Below are 22,318 nucleotides of genomic sequence, written 5' to 3' on the forward strand. Positions count from 1 at the left end.
TGGGTGACCTAGGCATTTACGTCCGAAAAATCGGCACAATGTACCGTGCTGACCGGTATGATTGCATCTTGAAAGGACAGGGCAAGCGCAACTAGTTGGAACTGAGCTGAAGCTAGCGGTTTGTTTTTGGCGAAGATTTGTTTATATGCCATTTTGATTAGAGTTACGGCAAACTGTACCATAATCATCCCTTTTTCATATTAGAAGGATGCACATGAAAAATATTTCACATGTGTATAAATTATTATTGGTAATAATTTTATTATGTGAGAAGTGAGATTTTTATTAATAGAGTAAATGGCGACAATAGTCAAATATGACTAATCGCCACTCAAACCAATATAAGAAGAAGAAGAAGTTTATATTTTGTGATTGCGCAATTCGCAACCGGTACCTAAACAGAATCCAAAGCCATGCAAGGATCTACATGGTGAATGACATTTAGGCCTAAACCGGATGTTTTTGTTGCAATTTGACGTTGCAATACAATAGCTGATTAACTGAAAGCTCAGGAGCTTTACATGTACACATCTTGATGAAGTTGCTTCGAATTATACGCAACACTTTGGCTTTGATTGTCCCCGGCGGAAGACCCAGTCCACTCGCGTCACTGCAGCCAGCGCCAGCGGGGAGGTCTCTTCTTGACAAGATGGGGAGGGCTTACGTAAGGTGCGTGGAAGGAGAAGAGCATATGAACATATCCTTTTCATACAGAAACAAACAGAGCAGTTTAAATCGCCCAATGAATGAAGCTTTAGAAAAATCTCTCACACGCATCCAGAGTACTCTAAAGAAACATTTGGATAAAGAAATGAAGAAAAGGAAGAAAATGAAATTGGATGACTCTGCTTCTAATTCTGTTTTGATGATGAATGCAGATGAGTTGGATATATCTCTAGTGTCTAATGAAAATGATCCCATTGATGTTGATGTTCTGAATGAAAGTGCATGGAGAGATGGAGCAGTGCTCACTGTTGGTGACATTCAGTACGAGGTATGCAGAAATTTTCCAACCATTCAACGACTTCATCTGCCATCGTTTGTATTAGTCGGTTGTCCTGTGTTTCCACGCATTACGTCAGAGTTTACCAAAGGAGAACAGTGTAGTTATACTTGGTTTCGCGAAGTTAACAAACAAGTTGGTGATAAAGATATGAATGGCGCTACAGATAATGGAGATTATCCTAACTGGATAAAGGTAGGACAGCAGAAGACGTACACTCCAACTTCACTTGATGTTGGGTCAAAGTTGAAAATAATATGCACTCCGAAGAATGGTGAGAAAGTTGGAGAAGAAAAAGAGTGTGTCACCATGAGAGCAGTCAAGTGTGGACCAGAAGTGTACCCATTTCAGAAGCGTCATGAGTTCACTAAGGATAAGACTTCACCAGATTGGTAATGATTCTATTTTTAAGATCTTTGCAATGTTTCTTTTCTCGTGATTTAGAACGTCTTGGAAGTACGTTTTGATATAACTGCATATCCCTGAAGGTTTGAGTTTTCAGATGTGTAAGCTGTGTTTTTAACTTAAGATAGTTAACAAACTTGCATCTTAATGAAAAAATGAAGTAAATAAGTAATACAGGAACTTGAAACTGCAACAAGTGTGATAACTCAAAGGAACTGAGTTAATCTTTGGAAAAAATATAGTTTATACAAAACAAAAACATTGAGCCAATCAAAAGAAACTAGTTTTGTCTGTTGCCAACTTAAAAGTTGGATATTTAGAAAGTCTTAAAGGTAAATGCTAGTTTTGGTAACGATATCAAAATGAGTTCGTACAGAATCCAATGAAATGACCACCAAAGTGTCTGTTTGTATAAATAAAACGCATGTGCCAAAGAATTCTGGAAGAAATTCTGTAATTGCTGAGAAATCAGCAAATAAGCACAGGAATCGGGTAGGGCGTCAGGCCCGACGCCCTAAGCAATAATTATACATTGTCCCACGTGCGCTTATCTGTGTTGGGGGATCTTCGGTGTGAAAATTTTTCAGCGTAGATTTCAAGATTTCACAAAGTTCAGTTAATGTTACTGTACCAGATCTAGATCCTCAATGATATACTGACAATTAAGCCTTGTTTTACAGACTTTCTCATGAAATCAGTGTTTACTGCAACTACTGGAATTTCTCTTTAAAGTGTGGACAATATATCACTCCAAGTCAATGGACTTATATATGGCACTTTTTTAGTTTAAATACCATAATGATATCAATAACACACGACCCAAAATTGTAGGCAATTACAATATCCTGACAAAAGATCTTGTAATTCTTAGTCTGAGATATTTCTTTAATGGGTCAAATGGTGAATGTCATGTCAAGGAGACTGAAGATTTCATATCAAATCTTCTAATTGCCTTGGTTTCCAACGACAAATTTACATATATTCTGTCAGTATAGAATCTGTGGTCAATGGAGGAAGTGTTGACTGATTGCATGACTTTTCCTCTTTTTGCTTGGCAGTCTACGGATCTTTTCTTACAACATTCTTGCTGATATGTATGCTGATTCAGACTTCTCACGTGACTACCTCTACCCCTACTGCTCAACCATAGCGCTTGATATTGACTACAGAGAACAGCTTCTACTAAAGGAATTATCAGGTGAAATACTCTCATAATTCTTTGATAAATGTGCTAATCAGGAGGATACTGCTTCATTGAACAATGCCTGTCTTGCATGCATAAAAACACAGTTTTAAAAGAAAATGTTTCCTTCACCCCCTCAAATAAATTATTCCGATTATTTTCTAGGTTATGTGACATGCACCATGGATGTTATCTTCATAAAAAATGACACTAAATCATCACATTCACTGTGAGAGATTGATGTTCAATTCTGTTTCAGGTTACAATGCAGACATTCTTTGTCTTCAGGAGTGTGGCAAGAAGTTATTTCAGTACAGCTTGGAGCCCGCCCTCAATGACCAGGGATATAAAGGCTTGCTTATCTGTAAGACAAGACAGACACCAGAAGGAGAGGCACTTTTCTACAAGGAAGATAGATTTAGGTGAGTAGGTCATGAGAAAGAATTTCAAACAATTGCACGTCTCGCATAAAAGTGTAGGAAAAGGAATGCACAGTGTATTCACTAAAACTACGCCTCAAGATTCTAATATCTAATTTTTTCCCCCAACATATTAGATTTTATGTCTGTTTTCATTGATCTGTTGCATCCCCCTGAAAGTGATGCCTAGGGTTCCACTTCTAGGGTCTTGTTGCATGAAGTTTGCATTTGAACGCGAGTCAAAAAATCATTTCATTGGTTGAAAAATCAAGTTAAAGCATTTGAGTTTTTTTTCGTTGCATTCGATTGCATGTTCTGAGACCTGAAATGCATATTCACAAGCTAATGAAGGAACTGCATGCTGTATTTCATAGTGCCTCAATAATTATTACCGGTAATTTTTAAAGCAACACCTGATGAATTCAAAGTAAAAGATGCGGAACAGGAATCCTGCTGAAACCGAAAAGTGACTCATTCTTTTTTTCAAGGTATACATCTACTTTTCAAGTGAAATTCAAACTTAAATTGCATATCAGAGCAGAAATTGGTTTTTGTCTCACCTGCGAAGCAAAGTGAGACTATAGGCGCCGCTTTTCCGACGGCGGCGGCTTCAACATCAAATCTTAACCTGAGGTTAAGTTTTTGAAATGATGTCATAACTTAGAAAGTATATGGACCTAATTCATAAAACTTGGCCATAAGGTTAATCAAGTATTACTGAACATCCTATTAGAGTTTCATGTCACATGACCAAGGTCAAAGGTCATTTAGGGTCAATGAACTTAGACCATGTTGGAGGAATCAACATCGAAATCTTAACCTGAGGTTAAGTTTTTGAAATGTCATCATAACTTAGAAAATATATGGACCTAGTTCATGAAACTTGGACATAAGGTTAATCAAGTATCACTGAACATCCTGCATGAGTTTCACGTCACATGACCAAGGTCAAAGGTCATTTAGGGTCAATGAACTTTGGCCGAATTGGGGATATCTGTTGAATTCCCATCATAACTTTGAAAGTCTATGGATCTGATTCATTAAACTTGGACATAATAGTAATCAAGCATCACTGAACATTTTGTGCAAGTTTCAGGTCTCATGATGAAGGTCAAAGGTCATTTAGGGTCAATGAACTTTGGCCGAATCGGGGGTATCTGTTGAATTACCATCATAACTTTGAATGTTTATGGATCTGATTCATGAAACTTGTACATAAGAGTAATCAAGTATCACTGAACATCCTGTGCAAGTTTCAGGTCACATGATCAAGGTCAAAGGTCATGTAAGGTCAATGAACTTTGGCTATGTTGGGTTTTTTTGTTGAATAACCATCATATATCTGTAAGTTTATTGGTCTAGTTCATAAAAAGTGGTCTAGTTCATTAAACTTGGACATAAGAGTAACTATGTATCACTGAACATCTTGTGCGAGTTAGAGTAGTATTCAAAGTCATCACTGCTGCTATATTGAACCGCGTGATGCAGGTGAGACGGCCAGAGGCATTCCACTTGTTGAAAGCTTAACATTCCAAAATACTGCACTGTGTTAGTATCTTTATTGAATGTCACTACTGAAACCATGTTGTTCCATACCTCTCTCATTCTGATACAGGTTGATTGATCAGCATGACATCTCACTAGCTGAAGCTTTCCAGGAGGAACCATCGAACAAAGACCTGGTAGAAGCTGTCTCAAAATCAAAGGCTATGCTAAATCAAGTTATCACAAGAAGCAGTGTATTGCAGGTATCAAATTCATTATATTTCAGGGGCCCGTCACATGAAACTCTAACTGGAGTTTTTTCCCGGTAAAAATCTGCAGTTAGAGTAAAAACTCAGATAAAAAGTGATTAATCAGAGTTTTCCTGTTGCATAAAAAATAACCAGATTTTATTCTGGTTACTTCCGGTTCATTTCCGTAGAAACTTGTTATTTTCACCTCAGTACTGCATTGTACATATTACATTTTTTCATTATTTTAAGAATCATATTAAGTTGAACTTCATGGTGGAATAAGATTGGTGTATTTCAATGACAATGAGATCTCTTGTTTTCACCTAAAAAACATGTTGGTTGCCCAAATTAATGTCTGTTTACAATTTAGAATTTAGTAGATTTAGAAGTCATTGCATGTAGTGATACAATAGGTGTCTTCTTAAATGTCTCTGGTCGTGGGTGTGCTTTATAATGAGGGAATATTTCATTTCATAAAGAAGTTAACACTATTGAAATAAGATGTTTGTCCTTCCCTAGCGGAGATGACCACAACTTCAAAATTTTTTTGGGTTCAAAGATGGCTAAATAGCCTAATATTTGTCTGAAAAAAATCTGTTGCCGTGTGGGCAAGCAAAAGCCGGCTATGGGGGCATGATCTGTGATGGCACTTGCTCTGATATATAAGTACTTCAGAAGGGTGCCACACTTTAAATTCTGAGCACTTACAAGTAATTCCTGTAGGATATTGAAAAGTCCAAACTTAAGAAAAAAAGAAAGAGTCAAAGTCACACTTGGTGATCGATAGAAAGTTCACTTCTCAGATCACACAGTTCAAACTATTCTGGTATCAAAATGATACATTTTTTCTTGTTTATTGTTATATATGCTTCTCAGAGTGTAATTTTGGTTAATAACAATCAGCAAGTACCATTGGTTGTACCTCCACTAGGCATAGTGGCATGCACCTGTAATCCATGCCGTTTGGGATATGTCAAATTGATGCAGAGGTTCAAGGTTCAAGCTTTGGTTATATCTTCTGGATCATGATGTTAAAGGTAGCTCCCAGGCATAAACAAATATATCTGAATGTCTGTAAAAACTCAAATACACACTGTCCTTTCATAATTCCTGCCCTACGTGACTGTGTGATAAATGTTTTTCTTTTGTTCTAAATCTCTAGGTTACTGTATTGGAAGATATTCATTATCCTAGACGAAGGATATGTGTAGCCAACACCCATCTGTATTTCCACCCTCGGGCGGGTCATATACGATTGATACAGACCATTACCATCTTGAGACATCTCCATAAGATTCAACAACAGCACTTGGAGAAGGCAAGTCATTATCTCAACCTCAAGTAGTTCAAAAATGTCATTATTACATTTCAGTATTTCACTATAGTTCCTATGAATGCAGAGATCTAAACTTGCAAAGATTTATCCATTGGATAGAAAAGTGATTTTTATTGAGTAAAAATAACAAAATAAATACATACAGGCTTATTAGTTAAAACTAAAATTTATGGGAGAATGATTTTTTCAAGTAATGCCAAGTGATAAGCTATTAGTATGTTTTTGTTAGCTACATGACATTTAGATCAGTCCTACACAAAAGTGAGAAGGCCCATTGATAATCATTGCATGGTTGAGTTGAGAAATGAGTATTGCTCCTGACAGCATCATTATGAAATGAGTACTTTTGATTCATATTTTGGTTGGAAATGATGTTAAAGAGAATAATCAATTTCCTCCTTTGCTTCTGTTATGTTCTTTCAAGAAGGTGAACAAAATATATATCTTCCATTTTTATTATAAGGACAAAAGATCTGATTAACAAAACAAATCTAACTTTCTTATTGATTTTAATTGTAATATTTCACAGAATCCAGACATTGAATTGGCAATGGTATTCTGTGGTGATTTGAACAGTTCCCCTACATGCCCCGGTGTGTATGAGCTCATCTCCAAGAAACATATACCAGAGAACCACGTTCAGTGGTATTGTGGTGAGTACAGTTTTCAGTGAAATATCTCTATATCATCTTTCTCTATAATGATAGTGGTTAGTCTAATGGGGTGTACAAGAAAATTGAGTTGTAATTGATGTCAAATCAGTGGCAAATTAGCAGCTGATCCTGATCGACTGCAAGTAGCAATCAACCGCCAATTAGCTTTGCTAGAAACGGGCTCACGATCAAACACAAGTTTCTTGCAAAGCCTCACAAGACTTGTGCTTGTCACAGATTTTTAGAATGGCTGAAGGGGTATTCCACACTCCCGCAACAGTGAAACCAACTCTAAAATGAACGATGATATGCAAAATAACATAATAGTTCGATCAGTCTTGAATCAGCTTCATTGAGTGATTGTACCATTAGATTAAGTTCACTCGAATAATAGAATAAATTAGAGACAAGAAAATATAATCAAAATTAGTTTTAAATTGTATGATAATAAGCTGTGAAAATGCATGTGTACGTAATAATTTCATATATTGATTCAGATAAGAACATTGCATGATGTTTTTCCCTTGCTTACCCATGTCTTCACTTTCCTTTTTCTCTCACAGGAGGTAAAGAAGAGTTCTGTGGTGGAATGACCCTGACGCACTCTCTTGATTTCACCAATGCCTGTACCAGTCAGGAGTACACCAACTTTGTAGCAGGGTTTGTGGCTTCTCTTGACTATGTACTCATCGATAGTAAGCACCTGGAAGTCGTCAGGGAAATCCCCATGCCTGATCATGACGATATCACAGCACACGTTGCTCTACCGAACGACGTCTTTCCCTCGGATCATCTCGCGATAGGCTGTGACGTCAGGTGGAAGAATTCTTGATGGTTGTCAAAGTTTACCGTTTGAAGCCGTAAGAAGATTGGGTCTTTGCTAATGGATTGAACTCAATCCCATACTGCAGTAAATTATTACATGCATCACAAGTAGGCATAAGGTTTTGTTGAATAAAAATACTTGCCTTTGCAGATATCTTCAGAAACTATGATCATATTAACCAATTAGTTACTATTTGAATTCAACTAGTTAGATTCATGATGTCTATGACTGTTCATAAAAGATTCCTGGAGACCCTGAGTAAGGTTCTTAAATGTTAAGCTGGAGCCTGGACTAATCAGTTTTTGGTCCACTCTATGGAATGGGAAAATGCTATGATATAATTTAGGTTATAACAAGAATTATGCATCAAATATTCATTGAAATTCTTTTGATCCTTATATTGATTTTCTTCTCATTTCCCTGCAAAGTCTATTTTAGGGTCACTTTTTTAGAATGGAATTGAATTAACCTGCAATTGGAGAATGAGTTTTTAAGGAGCGCTCCTACCGCGCTCCTTAAAAAAAATAAGGAGAGCAAAAAATCGCGCTCCTCAAAAAAAAAAAAAAAAAAAATTGAAGAAAAAAATTGCTAAAATTTCACATCTTTAAATCCATAAAATGGCTTTCTTTTTTCCATAATTCCTTGAAATTACTTTGATTTAGTTGAAATCTATCAGAAAAATGAAGAATATTCATCTCTTTCCCGACTCTGATTTTAATTTAATCTCGGTAAATATTGCAGTCCCATGTAGTCCCATATGTAGATTTTCATGGCAACACCATAGAAGTCTACATATAGGACTACAATATTTACCGCGGTAAGTTCAAATCAGAGTCAGGGAAAGTGGTGAATATTCTTCATTTTTCTGATAGTTCTCAACTAAATGAAAGTAATTTCAAGGAATTATGGAAAAACGAAGGCCATTTCATGGGTTTAAAGATGTAAAATGTGAAATTTTAGCAATTTTTTTTTTTTTATTTTTTTTTTTAAGCAGGAGCACTTACGACATCTTGTAAACGTATTGACGTGACCCAGGCCTAGTTTCACCACAGATTAATTAATAGCTAACACAGCTATTGCATGTATACAATGTTAAGAAAAATCTACAATTTATCATACATGTATTGTAATGAATTGATTTGAGCTCCTCACGGAGAGCGATTCTGAGGAGCTCAATTGAGCTCCTCAAAAAAATAAGGAGAGCGATTTATTGAGCTCCACGAAATTATAAACATGAAGGACTGAGAACAGTGCAATCTATGTAAAGGTATGGAAGTATTGTTAACCAAATCAATGCTATGAATATGAATAATGATGTTCATATGTTTAGGGCTTTTCCCCATTTGTTGTTCCTTTTTTTTTTTTTACATATTTAGAAAGCGAAGTAATAAGGGTTTTCAGGTCACATGTCAATGTAATTATTTATCAGTACCATGTGGACAGAATATGTTAAGAACTTGTTTACAATATATTTATTTAAAATTTCATTGGTAGATTGATATTAGACCTTGGATATTAGATATTGAAGCCATAAAGTTGAAGATCAATATTGTACTTGTAGATCACTTAATCAAAATCTATAAAGGAATAACAGTTTTCATAAACCTAGTAATAAATAGGTAATCGATTATCCAGCAGAAGTGAATACACCTTTGTGGATATGCTGTTTTAAAGTCATCACTCTATATAGAGCTTCTAATAATGTATAATCCTCTATTCTCTAATTCAAGTTCCAGTTTTAGAAATTATTTTGGTGAAGAGCTGCACTAAAAAGCTGATATTTTGATAAAAGTCTCATTTTCTCTTAAATATTGTCTGTGCAAATTTTTAGGGTTTATGTCAACTTGGGTACTTCTGCAGTTTATCCAAGGCCTCTAAACATTATCTATGTACTCTGATGTTGTTTATAACAACTTTCTATCTATTAAACACCAAATTTTTATCTACAAATTGATTTAATGTTTTCATATAATTAGTTACAGATACATGTAGAAATTAAAATCAATATATTCTATACTCTTATTTGGTTGGTTTTGATAGCCCTTTTATAGGTCTCTATAACTGGTGTTAGGTTATAATTTTTTTTTTATTGTATTCATTCATCAGCTTTGATACCACAATACACCGTTACCAACTTTGGGAAACACAAGATCAATTGATGATTGGTCTAGTCAGCCATAAAAGCCAAAAACACTCGCCCAAGCTACAGTATCCCTATCAGGGAAGCAAGAAAGAAAGTTGTTTATGACTACTTCATAATTTTGCTGTCTCATTCATGATGCATTTCTGCATTGAAACAGAGAATAAAATTTCTGAACCTCCTTATAGACTGGTATTCCCAATGAAACAAAAGGTGACCATTCAATAAAATTCTAGGTGTGAAATTATATTATGATTAGCTCACAAAAGGGTCAAGGTCAGGGTTGAGATAGAAAGGGTCATAGTAGGAGGTGATATGATGATGTAAAGTTGAAAGTTTTTTGTTTTTTAAGGAATAATTGTAACATTTGTAAGATGCATAATACTGGGGCTTCTAAGTGCACAATTTTATTTCTCGCTTAATCAGTTACCAAAATCGGAAATTGTAATCAATAACTGAATATTTTTTTAGTTCTTAGGGGGGTAAAAGGGGGAAATGAGAAAGACCGCAAACAATATGTAAAAGGATTAAGTATTTGGTATTCGTGAGTGCTGGTTTCATACTTTGTTAGATTGCTATAAGTGAGACTTAAAAATGGACAGTATGAGAGGGGAAAAAAGAAAGTGAGTTTTGTGTTTAAAAGAGAGATATAGGAAGAGTTAGAGAGAGGGGGGGGGTGGATCAGAGGCACAATTGAGAGTACACTTGTATTGGAAAATTTGTTTTATAAAAGGGGGTTTTATGTTACTATGATTATTGGATTTGCAAAGAACCATGGGTAGAAATCTCTCCCTAAAGGAAGGGGGACCAGGGGCAGAATAATTTTTTCCCCCGGAAAATTGGACAACTAAAATATTTTTTAAAAATGAGGTTATCACCCAAAATGTAAGGTTGTTTCGGCCTAACTAAATTTGACAAGCAAAAAAAAGTTATCACCCAAATCTTTTCATCCAAAATGTTTTTTTCCATCATAAAAGACCACAAATAGTCGGGGGGACATTTGATATTGTGTCCCCCTCCCCTTCAAAATGGTAGGAGGGGGGGGGGACACGTCCCCCCCTGACCCCCTGGGATTTCCGCCCATGCAAAGAACGAATAAGTTTGGCCGTCTTGTTGCATTTCAAATCTAAAATTAAAGTAAGGCACTTGGTTCAAGTGAATTAGGATCTAGCAGGGAATAAAAGCAATCGGTATCGTGGCGAGCTATAAATGCAAAGTGAAAGCACATTTCGATCTTTTCAGTTTGTGCTTTATTCTTTTGAAGATACCGTATAATAAGATGACACTTTTCATGCTGCGTAGTTTCACGGAGATTAGCACCGCCCATTTCCAGCTGGAGAGAAAAATCAGAACAATTTATATTCAATAAGAAATGGCTACAGACGCCAGCGAAGTTCGAAAACAGCACCGCTTTGATGAGGAACGTCTTCATGAATACTTGAAGGAGAATGTCGTGGACTTTCCTCAAGGATCATCAAAGATTGAAGTCCTTCAATATAGGTACGCTATCGCAATAGCTCCACCCCGAAAACCGGCGGAGCCCGGGCGAAATCTGGTGGGTCGAATGCGCCGGGACTCGGGCGCTTGGCTATGCTAGGGCTAGTGTCGTGTTGGGATCGGTAATTATAATTTAGAAGGGAAGCGTAATGAAGAAACTTTGGAGAAAGTTATACAGTTCAAAATTACAAAGTATTTGATAATCAATTATCAGCTACAGTTAACGGCATTATCGTGAAATTGGGAACCAGTTCCTAATTTCCACAGGACACTTTTTCACGACAAGACATGACCTACCTACCTTTTCGAGCTTGCTCACTGCTTCACCGCAGCTGGCGCGCTGATTCTAGATAAATCTAATTCTTCAAAGAGCTTAGATCAGAAGGATTGATTTCGTCGCTGTCTTTTCTCTACTCGCTAAAATGGGAACCAGCGTGGTAAACTCCCCATAGAGTTGTACACACTGGTTCCATTTTAGCGAGTAGAGTAAACTAGTTTACTCTACTCGCTGAAATGGGAACCAGCGTTGTCCACGCTGGTGCCCATTTCAGCAAGTAGAGTAAACTAGTTTAATCTACTTGCCAAAATGGGAACCAACATAGAAAATTCGCAATAGAGTTGTACACGCTGGTTCCCATTTCAGCGAGTAGATAAAGACAGATTACTAGTGATATTTATTTCGTTAGTGATAATTCTCTGACGAAATAAATCTGATTAATAAACTGTCTTTATCTACTCGTGAAAATGGGAACCGGCATTTATAATTTGGGAGAATTTTCTTAGATGGTTCCCATTTTGAAGGGTAGCTATAAAGAGAGATTGCCAATGAGATTTATTTCGTCAGTGATGATTCTGATGAAATAAATCTGACTAATAAATTGTCTTTATCTACTCGTGAAAATGGGAACCAGCATGTACAATTCATGACAATTTTCCACGCTGTTTCCCATTTCAGTGAGTAGATTAAACTACTTTACTCGCTAAAATGGGAACTAGTGCATACAACTCTATGGAAAAATCCCCACAGAGTTGTACACGCTGGTTCCCATTTCAGCGAGTAGAGTAAACTAGTTTAATCTACTCGCCAAAATGGGAACCAGCGTGGACAATTCTCAATAGACTTGTACACACTGGTTCCCATTTCAGCGAGTAGATAAAGACAGATTACTAGTGATATTTATTTCATTAGTGATGATTCTCTGACGAAATAAAATTTGATTAATAAACTGTCTTTAATTATCTACTCGTGAAAATGGGAACCAGCATTTATAATTCAGGAGAATTTTCTTAGATGGGTCCCATTTTGAAGAGTAGATATAAAGAGAGATTGCCAATGAGATTTATTTTGTCAGTGATGATTCTGAAGAAACAAATTTCACTATAGTAAACAGTCTTTATCTACTCGTGAAAATGGGAACCAGCATAGCTGGTTCCCATTTTCACGAGTAGATAATACAGTTTATTAAAGTGATTCATCCCCATATACATCTTGTTTGTGATTTATTTAGTGAATCGACTTTGTAATATTTTTTGTCAACATTGTGAAAGTGGCAGAGTGGTCTTAAAGAGCAGGGAAATGCAGGGTAGGTGGATATAATTACAAAAAAATTATAATTCCGCGGAATCGTCGATGTCATCTGAAAACTTGTCCACCAATGGCAAACTTGGACAATTTAACGTCGCATGAGGAAAGAGGTAACCAGAAAACTTTGTGTGAGGAGCTTCTCATCGTAAACAAAGCCTCTCGCATCAATTCTTTTCAAAATCGCCGAAGCGAAGTTTCTTTACATATCGTGGTGAAAAGAGGTACGATTTCGATTTGGCTACCAGTTCCCAAAAGCACGAAATGGCCCAGTTAACAATTCGGAGTACATGAAAATGTCAATGAAGAATCAGATGAAACAGGATAGATTTATATGGTAGATCTAGGCCTTGTGGTCTTCAAGTCTGCGCACCTATTTTGAGTTCAGATTTAATATGAATTTCATTTTATTTCCCAAAATCTTTCAGTTGATAGTGTTCCTTATATTATTATGAGTAAGTGTACCAAATATCTCATAAAAATTTTAAAGAAATTTATGATTTTCTTGGAAAAAACCTTGGGTGGTCATTTTCAGATTGAACTAAAAAATGGTACCCCAAGTTTGCACACCCATTCACTTTGCACGTGATTTAGGGGTTTTGATGAAAAGGCTGCATTTTGAGGACTTCACCTGAAATGCCCAAAATTCATTATTTTTCCACCATTTTGAATCGGATTCTTTAATGAATATCTTTCTATGTATTGCATGTGTGTGGGCGTCGCGTATCTTTTACTAGAATCGCGTAGATAACGCATATGCGCAGACAAGGCCAAGGGGGACCGTGCAGACTTGGGGAACTTGCCATATAATTTATTTCGAAGTATGAGATTGAAATTCTGAAGTTAAACTACATGTAATATCGGATGGATGTCTTGAAGTCAGTCAGTCTATGTCAATGAATGTAGGTCTAGTATCCTATATCTCCCTAATAATCAAGAATTCTTACTAATATCATTAGTTTTGGGTGTAACAATTTAAATTGTAAGGTGGGAGGTGTTATGTACTCCTAATTAATCTACAGTAATTAGTAATTAAGGCACATAAATAAGCACACGTCTGATACTCTTGGTATATGATTCCAAAGCAAGTTTATTCCGCATTGCGCCTGCGCAGCTACAATTGTGAGTCATGGTATGACATCATGAATGACATCATTATCAATATATAACATCTCTCCCCCCTTAGATTAAACATACCTTTTCAACATCCCAATTCAATTTGCAACTCAAAACTGTACCAGTAACTATTCAATTGGTTATGAAACTATATATTGAAATGTAACAATTTCTTTCAGTTCCCAGATTCAAATTTTACCTTTAAGAAACTTTTGATAATTATCAAACATTATTAAATGATATACGTCAGTCAGGAACTGAAGTTAAAATCAAAACTAATAAATTCAATGATACTTTTTGTTTCACTGAACCAAACAATTAAATCAGGAATTTTGACAAGGTCCAAAAATAGGTGAGTTTATAATCCAAGACAAGATTTTATTAAAATTATTGTTGCGTCGAAAATTACGAAAATCCATAATAGCTTGGTTTTCTACGCTCTCGTCTAGGATAATGCTTTATACCGTCATCGTGATCGACTTCAGGATTGTCTTCACGATCCGCGCGAATGTCTATCTGATCTTCATTGACATTGCGGTCATCATTGTCGTTATCACGAATGATAACGTCATCTTCGTGTGTCGGGCCGGTGTCGTCGTTCGAGGTCGATGAAGTCGAGATTCGACTTCGCAATTGGTCAACATGACGTTTCCATGTCAGCGTCGAGTTATTGGTATTGACATTTACGACATAGGATACCGGACCGTTACGTTCGACTACTTTTCCGGGTAGCCATTGGTTGCCTCGCCCGTAATTTCTCACAAGGACTTCTTCTCCTATCTTAAATTCGCGAAGTTTGCGAGAAGTGTGAGCGGTCTGTGAGAATTGTTTCTTCTCAACGGTTGCGTTCACATCAGGCAGAACAGAAGATATGCGAGTACGCAACTTTCGGTTCATGAGCAATTCTGCCGGTGACTGGTTTGTGGTAGCTTGTGGAGTTGTACGGTAACTCAACAAGAACCTTGCTAATCTCGTCTGAAGGGGTCCACTCATTTTTCTGAGTGCTCTTTTCACAGTTTGCACTGCTCTTTCCGCGAGACCATTAGTAGCTGGGTGATATGGTGCACCTCGAATGTGATTGATTGCGTTCATTTTCATGAACATAGCGAATTCCTCACTCGTGAAACAGGGCCCATTATCCGAAACCAGCGTTTGAGGAAGACCTTGTGCCGAAAAGACTTCCCTCAATTTGTCTATTGTCGCTTCGCTTGTCGATTTATTCGTAATGTGAACATCTATCCATTTTGAATACGCATCTACTATTACTAGTAACATTTTCCCTTCCACTGGACCTGCGTAATCGACATGAATTCGCGACCATGGTTTACTTGGATATTCCCACTGATGTGGTGGAGCTTTCGACGGTTGTCGCTGGTGTGATTGACATTTTTCGCAAGATTTAACTTTACGCTCCAAATCTTTGTCAATCTGTGGCCACCATACGCAACTTCTCGCCATCGCTTTCATACGCACTATCCCCGGATGTGCATCATGTAATTCTTCCATCATTGCTTCTCGACATTTCATGGGAAGCACCGCGCGAGCTCCCCACAATATTACTCCCTCATGAACACTCAATTCATCTTTCCTATTCATATACGGACCGAATGCCTTATCTTGTAATTCATCTGCTGTAGGCCATCCTTGTAAGATGAAGTTACGGACCCGCGACAAGATCGGATCTTTGTCGGTAAGAGAACGGACGCGCGAAGGCATTATCGGTGTCCTATCTAATGTATCCATGAGAAGTATAATATCCCCGGGATCGGAGGATCCGGAATGGTTGATTCTAGCGGTAATCTACTAAGTGCATCAGCATTTGAATTTTTCTCTCCCGCTTTATACTTTATTTCATATTCGTATGCCGCAAGTGTAATCGCCACCGTTGGACGCGTGGAGAAGCCATCTGTGGAATGGCTTTCCTCTCTCCAAAGAGACCAAGTAGCGGCTTATGATCCGTAATTATTTCGAATTTACGGCCATACAGATATTGGTGAAACCGTTTTACACCAAATACGATCGCGAGACCTTCCTTGTCTAACTGCGAATATCTGCGTTCTGCAACATTCAATGTTCGCGACGCGAACCCGATGGGTTTTTCGGTCCCATCCGAAAATCTATGTGCGAGTACGGCTCCGACACCGTACGGACTAGCGTCGCAAGCTAGTATGAGTTGCTCTTCCGGATTGTAGTGAGCTAACACTCTAGTTGAATTAAGCAACTGTTTGGCTCTTCCGAATGCCTGTTTCTGCTCTTTACCCCACCGCCATCTTGCGTCTTTCCTCAACAACCGATGAAGAGGTTCTAGATTTGATGCAAGGTCGGGTAGAAATTTACCATAGTAATTCAGCAAGCCCAGGAACGACCGGAGTTCCTTTACGCTCTTCGGTTCGGGCGCATTTGTAATGGCTTGCACCTTGTCCCCCGTGGGACGAAGACCCTTTTCAGTGATTGTGTGTCCGAGGTAATCAACCTCTTCCTTGAGAAACACACATTTCTCTTTCTTCAGTCTTAGTCCAGCTTTCAGAAGAACATCCAGGACTGCTCTCAGGTTCTTCATGTGGGCATCTGTTGACTCTCCTGTGATGAGAAGATCATCTAGGTAGACGGCCACACCTGGTATACCAGCCAGCAATGACTCCATCGTCCGCTGAAACACAGAAGGCGCAGTTGAAACTCCAAAAGGCAGTCTCTTATATCTGAATAACCCTCGATGTGTGTTGATAGTGACGAACTCCCTGGATTTCTCAGACAGGACTAGTTGTTGATAGGCATGAGAAAGATCCAGTTTTGTGAATTTCTTTCCATTTGCAAGCCTTGCAAATAGCTCTTCAACTCTCGGGATCGGATAGGTATCCGATCGAGCTGCTGTGTTTATTGTGGTTTTATAATCCCCACAAATGCGAATGGATCCATCTCCCTTGACAACTGGGACCACTGGAGCTGCCCAGTTTGAATATTGAACTGGTTCAATTATGTCATCTGCTAGAAGGCGATCCAGCTCTTGATCCAGACGACTTCGAAGCGAAAATGGAACTGGACGGGCCTTCAAAAACTTAGGTGATGCATCGGGGTCAATATCCAGATCTACTTCTACACCTTTCAACTTTCCAAGTTCCCGTGTGAACAGTTCCGCGTAGTCTGAACACAATCTGTCGACTGCGTCATTGACCCTGACCAAGTTTATCTCCCTCCAGTCCAACTTTATTTCGTGCAGCCAATCTCGTCCCATGAGATTCGGCCCTCTGCCTCTCGCAACTATCAGAGGCAAGCGTTCCTCTGTGCTGCCCTTGGATACGGCGACTTCACATTCTCCGATGATGTCTACCAAGTGCTCGGTGTATGTACGAAGCCGCGTTATTGGTTCGCTCAGCTTAGGCCTCTCTCTGTCACTCCACTGAGAGAGCCACGTTTCCTCATTTATGAGCGTTACTGCTGAGCCCGTGTCCACTTGGAAGTTTATAGGTTTCCCTTTCACTATTAGCTGAGTCATAATCGGAGGCGGTTTGGAAGCTTTCGTCGAGTGTGAATACAGCCCGTAGCTTTCGTTTTCATCCTCCTCTCTTGTTTCGATTTGCAGAGTGCGAGATTTATTGGAGGCGGTCCGTTTCCCTTGCTGCTGGAAAACTTTTCTCTGGTCCTTCCTCTCTCCTTTCGCTCTGCATACCACGGCGAAATGTCCCTTTTTCCCGCAGTGGAAACACTCTCCGTCTTTTGCTGGACAAGCCTCTCCTTGATGCTGTCCCTTTCCGCAGCGACCGCATGAGGAATGTTTCTTGGAAACAGGGCGTTGTGACGACTTACGATGACGAACACCATGAGCGATTTTGTTCACCATCTCGCCTTTGTTCTGATCTCTGAGATCGGCTGTATTTTTATCAGCTAATTCCATAGCTAATGCAATATCTTTAGCTTTTTCAAATGTTAGAGTTGGTTCAGCCAATAATCTCCTTTGTATTCTATCATCTGCCACTCCGCACACAATCCTATCTCTCAACATCTCCTCTAAAATAGTATCAAACTTACATTCATTAGCCAATCGTCGCAGTTCAGCAATGTAAGTTGACAGCGATTCATCTGGTCTCCTCGACCTGCTGTTAAACTTGAATCGTTGGACGATCACCGATGGCTTTGGATCTCGATGATCAGTCATTAATTTCACAAGTTCCTTGAACTCAACTTCACCTGGTTTCCTTGGTGCCGCCAAACTTGACATTAATTTGTAGGTTGAGGCTCCACAAACACTTAGTAAAATGGATCTTTTCCTCCCCTCATCAATGATGCTATTGGCGTCGAAGTAGTGTCCCATACGCTCAATGTACTCGGACCAACTCCCTTCGTCTTCCCGAAATTCACCAATTGTTCCAAAAGTAGCCATCCTCAGGTACTCGAACTTTACCAAAGTGAAGAACAAACACAAAAGTTGATCCTCGTCGCCAGATTTGTTGTTATGTACTCCTAATTAATCTACAGTAATTAGTAATTAAGGCACATAAATAAGCACACGTCTGATACTCTTGGTATATGATTCCAAAGCAAGTTTATTCCGCATTGCGCCTGCGCAGCTACAATTGTGAGTCATGGTATGACATCATGAATGACATCATTATCAATATATAACATCTGGAATAGGCAGGTGACTGTCTATCAAACTTTCTCTGTTATAAGGGGTGTAGTGATGCTCTAAATTAGTTAGGCAGAAACAACCTTACATTTGGGTGATAACCTCATATTTTTTTAATATTTTAGTTGTCAAATTTTGGATGAAAAGATTTGGGTAATAGCTTTTTTTTTGCTTGTCAAATTCAGTTAGGCCGAAACAACCTTACATTTTGGGTGATAACCTTTTTCTTTTTTTATATTTTAGTTGTCAAATTTTCCGGGGGAAAAAAATTATTCTGCCCCTAGTCCCCCTACCTTTAGGGAGAGATTTCTACCCATGGTTCTTTGCAAATCAAGCGGCTGGGGCTAGAAGTGTGAGTCATACTGCTTAGAACTTTTGTTCCTTGAAGTTAGCTGACGTCACTGAGGGTTGGTCTTTCATGGTCAAGGTTTAGGAGTTAAATGGTATTGAGGGTTTTGGAAATCTTAGATGACATTGGGGGAGTTTGTAAACAAGTGAAGGTGAATGACTGAAAGGATACAAGAAGTTAAATACATACTACTTAACACTCGTGAAATCACGGCCGGGCGCCAGTGTGCAGATTCAGCAAACTCAGCAATTGCCACTATACTCACGTAAACACTCTATACATGTTCACCGCCCATTCATAAGCTCACTACCACACTACAAAATCATCCAGTGACATGATCTGAACTCAACTAGTGAATTTGTATGGGTCTACTCAAATTAATTATCGAAGGTGCCAAAGCCATGCCATAACGTAGCGGGCCAAACATTTTGTGTTGGCCGGATACGTCATATTGGGAAACTTTATGAAAAGTTGTGAGCGAGCAAAAATATTACAAAAATCCAATTAAATTCGTGAATTAGTTTGAAGTCATTTTCAGAAAATATCAAATTTCACCCTTCTCTCTTTCCTTTTATCTCTCTTTTTTTTTTGTGGTGGGGGGGGGGGCTGGGGGAGAGCTAGTGCCCCCAATCTGACTGCCAGACATGCAGGGGTAATTTGTCATGATTAGGTGATTAATGAATCTGCTTATCACATTTATATAAACCGCGGCACCAAGGAATCCTTTTGCAGCAAATGTAAACGAAGGACATTGGTCTCTCAACTGAAGATTGAAGACTCTCCCATGCAACTTTTTCTCTAGTGATGTATTTAAGGATTTCTGCAGCAATATATGAACCTTTGACTTTATTCTCTTTAATGAAAATCAAATCAGTTAACAAATGGAACATATTGGCCTATTAAGTATAGAACTTCAAAGTTAACAAACTTATATTTTCAATTTTTTACTAATATGTCATGTGTCAAATTTCTAATGATATGCGTGATACCCATTTATGCTTTACTGCTTTTGCCGAGTATGTTTTTTTTTGTCCCCTAGAACCTACTTGACACTTTCTGAAAGGATATCATTTTTTTTCAATTTTTCGTTTTATTCACCACCGGCTGCTCACAGGGAACATCTGCCCACAGGCATCCAGTACTGTAGACGATAGATCTAGTAATATGTATTATGCAAAAGGTAACAAGTTAGATTGAAAATGGCAAGACTGTTGATGTTATACCTTTTTATAGAGAGCGCTATTAAAATAAAGAGCAGGATTATGAACCTGTGTCATTGCAGCATAGCATAGAATATGGCTTTGACCACTAGACCACAAGCACTTGACTGTATATATTCAGGTGTCCTAAACTTCAAGACTTTCGGTGGAAATACTATACCTCCGATTCACTCTATATTTTTTCAATATCATGGTAGGATTCTTGTCAACTTGAATATTTCTGTGATTTACGAATCTAGCTGTTCTATCCAATACAGGTCAGGTCAGTCCAACCCGACCTTTTATCTGAAGAAAGATGGGAGAGAATTAGTGATGAGGAAGAAACCCCCCGGACAGCTTCTGAGGGGAGCTCATCAGGTATTCAATCTCTGATTCAATTCTATTTTGTTTTCAAATAACATATTCAGGAGACTATATGGATTTTTTTGGTCTCACCTTATAACATGATATAAGATTACAAAAGACATTAAAAAACAAATGGACAGATCCTTAAATATACATGAGGACTTTTATATCTTGGTCATTTACATTTTGATTAATTTAATTAACAAAGAATGGGTGGGATGAGCAAACTGAATGTTAAACATGTACTGCATTTTCACATTTTTTTTTTACATACATGGTTACTGAAAAGTGTGTGTGTGTGTGTGTGTGAATAGGGAGGGGGAGGGGCTTCTGAAACTGGTCATGGAATTATTGTGGAACTACAGTAACTAAACTTTAATTTATGTTATGATATTCTTGATGGACAATAACCATTTTTATATTTCTGCCTTTCATTTATGCATTTCATTCATGCTGTTTCATGCAAACCTGTAAAAAGCAAGGAGTAAAGTACCAGTATTGTAGAAAATTCTTTCTGAAGGAGTTTTTATACAATAGTTACTGCCCACATGGCATGTATGACAACCAAAATATTTTGTAACTCTAATTTCAGGTTGGTAGAGAATTTCGAATTCAAAAGGCGTTGTTCAGTGCTGGTTTCCCAGTCCCGAAGCCGATTGCTCACTGTGAAGATGTCTCTGTTATTGGCACAGAGTTTTATATCATGGAACATGTTAGGGTAAGTAACAGAGCCAAAATCAAACAATCTTTCAAAGAGTTTCAGCTGACGATCAACCAAGGTGTACTCAACATCAGTGTCTCTCTTTCAAAGTGATTACAAACCACATCTACATGTATGCACTTGAGATTTCTTGGGATCCCCATTGAAATTCTACTGATTAATTCTTATTCTTCCCTGCACTCAGGATTCATTGCTTACTTAAAATTTCTTTAATTTTTCAAATCTTGTTTGTGGCCACATAATATTTCTTGGTTATGAGGAGATATTGTAAAGATGTTTCTTGCTTGTATCCAGAATCATTCCATTGTAAAGGTATTCTAATAACCCTGTAATTCCACATCCTTAAATTCGCTTGACTTTTCTATTTTAATGACAGGGTCGTATCTTCCGTGACATTGCCTTGCCTGAGCTGTCGCCTGGAGAGAGGAAGGATATCTACTTTGCTATGATCAACACCTTAGCTCATCTGCATAGTCTTGACTTCAAGAAGCTTGGTGTCCAAGGCTTTGGGAAAGAGGGAGGCTTCTGTAGGAGACAGGTCAGTTTCTTGAATATGATTTGGCCTTGTAACATAATAGATATACAATCAATTGTACTTGTAATTACTTATTCTAATTATAGATGGTGAAGTCTAACAGTTACAATCAGTCATAGTTACTAAATCTATCTCTTATGTTAGGCTACATGTGCATCCCCTAGTTGTTTACACAGAAGCATGAAATCAGAGGGTATATCAAAATTTTGATTTACGTTGATATTGAGGTTTGTTTGATAAATTATGCTCTGTAATGGCTGATCAATGCCAAGTCTTTTTATTACATTTTAATGATTTCTCTTATAGGATATGTTTGATTAGAAAAAAAGATAATCTATTCCTTAGAAGTAGCAAAGCCATGGAGACAGTGATTTCCCATTTTACCTGTAAATAAAACAGAAATTCTGATTGGTTCCTATAATTTTCATATAAATATTCATGGAATTCTCTTTGTGAAACAGAATTCAGGTTTTTGCTGTGTACATTTTCAGTGACAAAACAGAATTTCTATTTTTAGATCAAGCTTAAACGGAATACAGATTTTCAGAAACGGAAAAGAACACTTTTTGAAATGGAAAATCACTGTCTCTACAAAGTGCAGTTTATAGTGAGGATTTGTTGCATTGGT

At 37.8% G+C, this 22,318-nt stretch overlaps 2 protein-coding genes across 3 annotated transcripts in view; both read left to right on the forward strand.

Moving 5' to 3' along the window:
- Window positions 1-412: 412 nt before the first annotated feature.
- Window positions 413-7,876, forward strand: LOC121425099 (2',5'-phosphodiesterase 12-like). The gene is made up of 7 exons (XM_041621078.1): window positions 413-1,395; window positions 2,467-2,606; window positions 2,851-3,013; window positions 4,626-4,758; window positions 5,909-6,064; window positions 6,612-6,735; window positions 7,299-7,876. Exons 1-7 carry the CDS (start codon window positions 536-538, stop codon window positions 7,565-7,567), a joined length of 1,845 nt encoding a protein of 614 aa, XP_041477012.1. The 5' UTR covers window positions 413-535; the 3' UTR covers window positions 7,568-7,876.
- Window positions 7,877-10,982: 3,106 nt separating this feature from the next.
- LOC121425108 (acyl-CoA dehydrogenase family member 11-like) overlaps window positions 10,983-22,318 on the forward strand; it is a 33,572-nt gene continuing 22,236 nt past the window's right edge. The window contains exons 1-4 of one of the 2 annotated variants that reach the window (XM_041621097.1): window positions 10,983-11,201; window positions 20,347-20,446; window positions 21,027-21,152; window positions 21,532-21,693. In XM_041621097.1, coding sequence (XP_041477031.1) covers window positions 11,074-11,201; window positions 20,347-20,446; window positions 21,027-21,152; window positions 21,532-21,693 — 516 coding nt within the window. In that variant the 5' untranslated portion in view covers window positions 10,983-11,073. The remainder of the gene's footprint in view (window positions 11,202-20,346; window positions 20,447-21,026; window positions 21,153-21,531; window positions 21,694-22,318) is intronic. The other variant, XM_041621090.1, reaches the window with a different exon arrangement.

The sequence above is a fragment of the Lytechinus variegatus genome, chromosome 1, assembly GCF_018143015.1.
Source record: "Lytechinus variegatus isolate NC3 chromosome 1, Lvar_3.0, whole genome shotgun sequence".
Taxonomy (NCBI): Eukaryota; Metazoa; Echinodermata; class Echinoidea; order Temnopleuroida; family Toxopneustidae; genus Lytechinus; species Lytechinus variegatus.

Coding starts and splice junctions, on each gene's coding strand:
- LOC121425099 (XM_041621078.1), top strand. CDS start 536: ATGAAGTTGCTTCGAATTATACGCAACACTTTGGCTTTGATTGTCCCC. Junction 1,396..2,466: donor GATAAGACTTCACCAGATTG/GTAATGATTCTA, acceptor TTTGCTTGGCAG/TCTACGGATCTTTTCTTACA. Junction 6,736..7,298: donor CCACGTTCAGTGGTATTGTG/GTGAGTACAGTT, acceptor TTTCTCTCACAG/GAGGTAAAGAAGAGTTCTGT.